Source organism: Populus trichocarpa, chromosome 6, assembly GCF_000002775.5.
Source record: "Populus trichocarpa isolate Nisqually-1 chromosome 6, P.trichocarpa_v4.1, whole genome shotgun sequence".
NCBI lineage: Eukaryota > Viridiplantae > Streptophyta > Magnoliopsida > Malpighiales > Salicaceae > Populus > Populus trichocarpa.
Window position 1 is genome coordinate 21655881 of NC_037290.2, and position 7858 is coordinate 21663738.

Genomic DNA, 7858 nt, shown 5'->3' on the forward strand with positions numbered 1-7858 from the left:
AAGAAATTTAACATTTATCTTGTATTATTTTGAGTCTTATTTAAAAACAAGAATCAATCATATTTTAAGATATGATAATAATAGTGAATTGTGTTTGAGGAAGAATCTGTTCATATTTTATCATTTCGGATGACCATTATTAAAGAATAAAACGAGGAAAAAATATTTGAATAGAAAAACAAATAATTATGTGTTATTCAATTGTGATGAATTAAAATTTTTTATTTGGTAAATCAATTTTATAATTATATAATTTTAAATTATTTTCTCTTGTACTCAATCCATTAACTTTTTTAATGACAATCATCAATTATTATTTTCCAATCGGTGGATGCCGGTATACGTGTTGAAATAATGAAGCAGCTTTCTTAACTTGCAGATATAAAGGAGCGATCGAGTTTTCTGTGAACCTTTTTGTTTTTCGTTCACTCGACTATATACACGGATGTAGTATTTCCTATCAATTCTAGTCACGGAAAAGATCAATTTTGATGACACCTTTTGCATTAGAATATGCATACATGAAGGTAATATAAGTTGACTCAACATTCTGCTCTCTCTCTCTCTCTCTCTCTCTCTATATATATATATATATATATATATATATGAAGAATAAGTAACTTGTAAAGTTCACATAATAGAGATCCGTGGTCAAACTATCATTATTCTTAAATTCAGCATCTGGTAGCTCACACGAACTTCTATTTGTAGCCAGGCAAATCTAATTCTACTCTCTTTTAGAAAGAACAGCCTATCCATTGGTTTCAGTGTGCAGGTATTTGATTCAGGTGTAGCATGTTGTCATGCATTTGGAATCGCCAAATAAATTTCATCACTTGCAGGAGAGAACGAAATGCCAAGATTTAACTGGGATAAAACTTGCAAGTATCTAAATCTTCCTGCAAATGACATAAAATTATATCCTCGTAGTTCAACTCTCAGATGTTGTTGGTTCAGGAGGTCCTCTAGCAATTGGTATCCCACCACCAAAATTAGTTTTGAGCTTTGCATAATCCACATAGATGACTCGTCCATTCAGTGCCTGCAATACATTTTACTTGTTATTCCTGAGATTTTGAGTTCAATACAAAATGCAGAGAGGAATCCAAATTTACCTTCCCATTCATCTCATCCAGAGCTTTCTGAGCTTCATCTTCAGATGCATAAGTTACAAAACCAAAACCTTTAGATCTGTCCAAGGCTCGGTCCATCACAATTTTAGCTGGCAAAGGAAAAAGAATGTGAACTAGGACTGATCAAATAATCCATGCTTAGAGATTTTATCGCAGTGAACTTCAAAATACCTTCAACAACCTGACCATATTGAGAGAATGCTTCTGATAATCCATTCTCTGTGGTGTAAATTGACAAGCCTGCAACATAGCACATCGCAATGAAGAAAAGAAAAATTCAATTAGTTTTGGAGAATTACAGCCATGCTAAATATACATGGCCAACTAAGTTGCATATAGATATTTGCAGTTCATAAGTAAAATGACAGTTTTTGGCATGTTAAACTTGTGAAGAGATAATATTATAAACAACAACTACCATCCAAAACTCCGCAGTCTTGGGCAGTTTCTTATTTAGTTTACCACAGAAGAAACCAATACACATCCAAAACCAAAACCAAAGCCAGCCAGCCCACCTTAGATTGGTCTGGTTGAATTTGTTTACCGGTTACACCCAAACAACTCGCATTCTAGACATTCTTAATTTATACTAGCCTTTTATAACACAACCTACTTTCCCAGTATATCAAAAAACATCTTACAATATACTTAAGTTTCGGCACAGCTAGTCTGCTATATATATATACCTGCTTAGACTATGGGAAGAACTTAACTATCTGATGCAAATCTGGAAAAGGGACCCCTATAGTGCCGTGACCAAAAAGCCTCCACAAACATTAGGAGCTGCTGCAATTCTATTTCTTTCCTGATAGTATTTTCCTAGTTTATTATTTTCCTAGTTAGAGTTAGAGATTTAGTCTGTTATTGCTTTCCTAGTTTCCTAGTTGAAATTGGAAATAGTATGTTTAGATTAATATTTAAAGGCTGAATGAAAGGAACAGAGGATCATTATTTTTTTTGGCCAACTAACGACTTTGAATAAAGTTATCATTGGAGTGATTCCAACAAACACAGAGAGATTTTGTGTCTTACCCTGTCCTTGGCTTTAACGTGAGGTTGATTCAAGGATTGCACCACTATCCCAGTCACGAAACTTCTTTAGCACTACATTCAACATTATGTTGCCATAGCAGCACATAAGAAGAAGTGTTTTTAATAAGAAAAGTTGCAAGTTTCCCTACCATCAACTCTGCTAGCTTATTGTTGAAAGACTGCTTACTCCCCCCACCACACAAAAACCATGGATCTGATTGTGTTATTACTTCAATTAAAACGACCGGGGAAATTGTTAAAAGTGTTTCTTGGCTGAAACAAAGCAATGAAGTGTCAAGATTGAAGCAGCCAATAGATGAGCAAATTGTAAGATTTTTGTGGCGGGGATGGATGACAAGTTGATAACCCAACAAGAAGTTTTTTTTTTATTATTTTAAAGGGAGAAAATGGAACATAGAAATAAGCAGCTAAAATAATCCATCAAATTAAAAATTACGAAACATAGCCATGAACACACTCCTAAGTCAAGTAGTTTTTTGGTTCAGACACTTTTACAAACCATTGACGAAACTGATGGATCAGACAAAAAAAAATTCTTTAGAATCACTCTACTTATTCAATTTGATGTTTTCTAACATAGAAAGAAACGATAAATATCAAGTTTAAAAGTGTTATCGTCGTGTAGTAGAAGAGAAGAGAGTAGAGCAGAGTACCTCCAACAAAGAGTTTAGTGGTTATGCCTCGCTGCCAAATGAAAAGGGCAGTTGGAGCAGCAACAAGTTTAGCACGAATACTTGAAAGCATAAAGCTTTTCTCTCCTGCGATTCTTCTAAGTGCCGCAGCCATTTACCAAATCCCTGCTTGTGTTTGTTTTTTGATATTTTGGGGAGGAGAGGACGACTCCAGGTTGAGGCTGTTTCCGCGAGGAGGGTTCTGTTTGTATATTATGCCCTTCTGGGTTGGGAGGACTTGCTAGTTACGAGCATGTTTTTGACAGCCCAAGTGTTGGTGGTGTTTGTTTGTGTTGGACTTGGATCCTCTAGTCCACAGCCCTATTCCAATATCCATTCCTCGCCGCTAAGTCTCGTGTTATGTCACCACTCACCAGTTCGTGTTTGTTATTAGGGTGTAATATATTTTTTTATTTAAAAATATATTAAAATAATTTTTTTAATTTTAATATCAGCATATCAAGATAATTAAAAAAACACTAAAAAAAACATCAATTTGATGTTTTTTCAAAGCAAATATATTTTTAAAAAGCACCTAGAAATAAAAACTACCACATTCCCAAATGGATTTGTTTGTCTATTAATTATTAATTAATAATTAATATTAAAAAAAACTAAAAGTTTTTACTATAGCTCAATATACAAAATAATATGGAATTGGATTTGATGATTTCTTTCAACCAGCTTGATATTAAATTCTTTTGATGTCGGGGAAAACCTAGAGTTGGTTAATACTTAAATTGAAAAATAAAATTCTATTTTATTTCTTTTCAACCCAAACTAAATGTTCAACCCCATGTTTTGTCACTAAACTTTTTTTCTTTCAACATGATCCTTCCACGTGTTATTGAATGTGGAATTTAACTTGATGATTTTTTTTTATTGATTTTAAATTATTACGATACCATGAAAAAATTCTAAAACTTGGTTAATACTTGATTTGACAAAATAAAATATAATTTTATTAATTTAAAACAACTGAATATTTAGAGACTAGATTTGAAATTAAAACAAATATTCATCCCCAGTAGAGAATTGATTGAAAATGTTACAGTGTCAACTTGTGAACGATGTCGTTGTAATACGGTGATGCATGCAGCATCCTCAAGATGTAAGGGTGGCTAAAATTGTCTCGACAAGGACTTCCTCTTGAGATGGTGCGTGACAACAATGAGGATCCGATGTGGTTTTAGCAACCTATTTTTCTTCTCTCTCCCATCTCCTTGATTTTCAGACCTCACTCTTTCCAAATTATATTTACAGGACCATAAAAATAAAGACACCATTCTCTACTCGCAGGGATCAAACCACAATCTTCAAATAATTAGAAAGAAAAAACGAGATCGTGGAAGTCGAAAACTTCATTTCTCACAGCTTGTCCTTGCTGGCTTACTACTACACATCAAGACATAACCAGTACAGTCCTACTAGAGAACCTAAAGAAACTGACATCACAAGCTCTTTGCTCAACCTCTGAGGCGTTTTCTATTCCTACTGTTACAACATTACATTGAACGAGAGAACCCATTCCTTTGGACCAACCCAGAGCTATACCCCCATTATTTCCAAGGACCAAGAGCTGTACAGAGAACTCATGTTACAACCATTCTGTATTTGCCACATCTGTCAAAGGGAAGGTCATCGTGTATCTTCAATACCTCATGGATGGTGCACCTTCAGCAGTGCTTGATGAAACATGTCAATGAATTGATCATCCTAGCATAAGAACAAATCAACAAACAATAATTAGACAGATGCTCACTTCTCTCTTTTCTTACTTTCTTTCTTTTTTTTTTCAAAAGGAAAAGGAGAAATCAATAATTCAAAAATCGCTTAGTATCCAAGCAAAGTAGTGGCTTTTAAAATTTAAACAAGAGAGAATAGGTGGTTCTTTTACCCTGCACAGATATTAAAAGTACAATCTTACATTAAATAAGCAAGCGAATGACCTAAAGGGGAGATGTAAGGATAAGAAAAGGATCAAGCACCTGAATAAGCATCAGAAGTGCATCACGGACTTTGTCCCTGCTAATAAGAGGTGTAGTGGCAGTTGAACTAGGAGTAAGAGATGGTGGTGGTGTGGGAGGTGGGAAGGGTTGAAGCATTGGAGTGCCATATGGTCGTTGCAGATTTAGGGGAGGCTGAAGTGCAGGAGCACTGGTAAGTGGCGAGGAGATAGGGGGTGGCAGCAATACAGATGAGGAAGAAAGGGGTGCAAAAAATGAGGGCTTCACAAGATTAGTGACATGACTGCCACTGCTGATTGGATCAGGAGTGCCATGAATGGTTTTTGAGGTGGATAAAGATGAAAGAGGAAGAGAAGGTATTTGTGGAACTAGTGGAGAGGGCATAACAACACTAGGTGTATGGGAGGATAATGGAATGGTGGGAGAAGGCTGATATGGCTGTCTTGAATTTGCTACACTAGAAGCAGTACTTCCAATATTCATGGCTGTCTGCAAGAATAGTATTCAAAACCACTTAGGCATGTTAAAAAAAAAAAAATTATGGTTAAAGTACAGAAAATTTAGCGAAATCAGACGAGAAAAGCATAGAAAGCAAGCAATAATGGGATTGGTGGTTAAATTAGTGCTGGATAATAATTATTACTATTACACTGATAGCACTAGAAACTCAATCAACAAAAGGGGATCACAAATTAGGCATTTGACAATAATGCAAGTGTATATTCAGGCATGGGATTGATAGTTTTCAGTAGAAAACATGCAAGTTTGAAATGAACCAACCATGTAAAGTATCAAACTGACAAATGGAATCCTAAATGGCACCATAGCAGAATTTACCAATATATTAATTGGCAAACAAAGTATAAAATCTAAAGAGCAGTTCTCCACAGTGTGTACGTGAAAAATAACTCTTGAGAACAAGCAAAGAAGTAAGGCACTTACACTAAAGAAGTTCTCAAACGAAGAATCTTCAGTGCTATCGTTGGCAGCAGAGGCAGTTGATGATGGTTCCAAGGGACCTTCAAACACTGACATATTTGGGACTGCTTCAAGCTCCTCATATTCACTAAGTGATATACAGTTTGTGCAAACAATAAGTTAGATGGCAAGCTAAACAGTCCATTTTCTCAATCAGCATAACTAAACAACAAATTGATGATTCAACATTAGCAATCACAGTTACATGTTTATATTGAGTTTTTAAAATTCCAGAGCAACATCCAAATGCACCATCAATTTCGAAGTCATGAAAGCTTGAGGACAAAACAAACTGATAATATTTGAGGGAAGCGATCATGGAGATGCAGTCTCATTTATGTTCATAGAAGAAGAATTTCTTCACATTCTAATTTTACCAACATAAAATGTTTCTTAATTATTTAAAAATCACTTAAACAATCCACGTTGATTCTTTTCATAATCAACTATGTTAAGATTCCCATATCCAATCCCAACCAATTCTTGGTTGAGCTGAATTAAAGGCTATATTCACATAGAAATATTCTAACAGCAGTAAGCATATCATGTGTTAAATTTAAACACCATTCAAATCAACTATACAAGATATCCAATAAAATTGCAGATGACTCAATTATTCGAGAACAAAATACCTTTTGCCTGAAGCTACTTTTGGCTTTGCAGGAACCTTTGAGTAAGCATTAAGGATCCTGTAAACAACAATAAAAATCTAATTAAACCCAGCTACTAATAATGCAAACAGCACCTAATCATTCACTCAAAACCCAAGCTCTAAAATCTATTAAGGAATTTAGAATATTTAAGTAAACATCAAACAAAATCTAACTAAATAAGTTGTCAAAGTAGAATTAAATTGTATGTACCTAGTAAAGAGGTTGGCAACATCCTCACATTCACGCCGATTGTAAAACCAAATACCATTAACTTCTTGAGATTGATTCCGATACAACAAATACGGAGCTTGAACTTCATACTCAAAATCCCCCAATAAATTCTCCACTAAGTTTTCTGCTCACAATAAATAAATAAATAAATTCAAAAACCCACCCAATTGATAACATACAAAAAAAGAAGAAAAAATAGAAACCTGTGTTTCGCCGGTTCATTACAATAAACTGAAACCGCGGTTGAGTATTCCTATAGAACAAAAAAAAATCAATATAATAATAATTACAAAACACAAAAGAAATAATTAATTCAGAGTACCTCTTGACTACAAAGAGAGATCCTTCAACATCCTTGCGGCTCTGAAATCAGAAACAATGAAATTAAGAAATCAAGAATGATAAAAATCAAACATCAGGTTCGAATATAATTGAAAAAAAAAAGAAGTAAACAAGCACGCACGTACCCACTGATTGGTTTCAATATTGAAAGCGTAAAAAGTGACATGCGCAGCTGTGATTAAAATCTCTTCGATGAAAGGATCCATTCGCTGGAGTACAGTGAGATTGAGCATCTTAGTGCTCTGTTGATCCAGATTTGGCATCAATTTCCCTGTCTGTGACATTTCCTTCCAACCCTAACTCAAACGATCAGATTTTCCTTTCGATTTTACCGGGAAAGGTTGTTCTAGTTTTCAGTAGTAAAAGAGAGCAAGAGCCAGAAGGAAGAGGGGAAACGCGTGTGGGGCTGGGCCGTGACTTATGAATTTTGACAGTGAAGAGACGATACACTCCACTCCAATCTATGTTTACTTTAGTATTAATTATTATTATTATTATTAATTAAAAAAAAAACTAAAAGGGCAGTGAAATTGCTATAGTGTTAAACAGTATTCTTCCCGACAAATAATTATGGATTATAATAGTGTATTTTTTAATTTTTAATTTGATTTTCAAATTTTTATTTTATATAATTCAGTGAATCTAAATTAAAATCTAATTGCATTTAAAAAAAATTAAATTAAAAAATAGAAAACCAAAATGAAAAAAACAAACATAAAAGGTAATGACTTTGAAATTTGTTTGAAAACTTCTCATTTTTTTATCTATTATATAACCGATTTCTTTAATTTTTGAAAATTTAATTTTTATGCTAAACTTCATTTTTTTTA

At 34.0% G+C, this 7858-nt stretch overlaps 2 protein-coding genes across 2 annotated transcripts; both read right to left on the bottom strand.

Annotated features, from left to right (window-relative positions):
- Nucleotides 1-617: 617 nt before the first annotated feature.
- Nucleotides 618-3056, bottom strand: LOC18109442 (small RNA-binding protein 11, chloroplastic). Its single transcript, XM_006387664.2, has 4 exons — nt 2840-3056; nt 1305-1373; nt 1116-1222; nt 618-1042 (listed from the first exon to the last, which is right to left on the bottom strand). The coding sequence occupies exons 1-4, from the start codon at nt 2970-2972 to the stop codon at nt 932-934; spliced, it is 420 nt and encodes a 139-aa protein (XP_006387726.1). The 5' UTR covers nt 2973-3056; the 3' UTR covers nt 618-931.
- Nucleotides 3057-4200: 1144 nt separating this feature from the next.
- On the bottom strand, nt 4201-7472 carry LOC18109444 (mRNA-decapping enzyme-like protein). The gene is made up of 8 exons (XM_024602791.2): nt 7154-7472; nt 7009-7049; nt 6890-6939; nt 6666-6810; nt 6435-6491; nt 5767-5890; nt 4846-5313; nt 4201-4573 (listed from the first exon to the last, which is right to left on the bottom strand). Exons 1-8 carry the CDS (start codon nt 7310-7312, stop codon nt 4517-4519), a joined length of 1101 nt encoding a protein of 366 aa, XP_024458559.1. The 5' UTR covers nt 7313-7472; the 3' UTR covers nt 4201-4516.
- Nucleotides 7473-7858: the final 386 nt, after the last annotated feature.

Bases quoted from the DNA above. Each gene is read 5' to 3' on its own strand.
- LOC18109444 (XM_024602791.2), bottom strand. From the start codon at position 7,312: ATGTCACAGACAGGGAAATTGATGCCAAATCTGGATCAACAGAGCACT. The intron at 5,314-5,766 runs GTAAGTGCCTTA...CTATTCTTGCAG, and splicing joins CGTTTGAGAACTTCTTTAGT to ACAGCCATGAATATTGGAAG. The intron at 4,574-4,845 runs GTGCTTGATCCT...TTCTTATGCTAG, and splicing joins CACTTCTGATGCTTATTCAG to GATGATCAATTCATTGACAT.
- LOC18109442 (XM_006387664.2), bottom strand. From the start codon at position 2,972: ATGGCTGCGGCACTTAGAAGAATCGCAGGAGAGAAAAGCTTTATGCTT. The intron at 1,223-1,304 runs GTATTTTGAAGT...TTCCTTTGCCAG, and splicing joins ATATGGTCAGGTTGTTGAAG to CTAAAATTGTGATGGACCGA. The intron at 1,043-1,115 runs GTAAATTTGGAT...AATGTATTGCAG, and splicing joins TGGATGAGATGAATGGGAAG to GCACTGAATGGACGAGTCAT.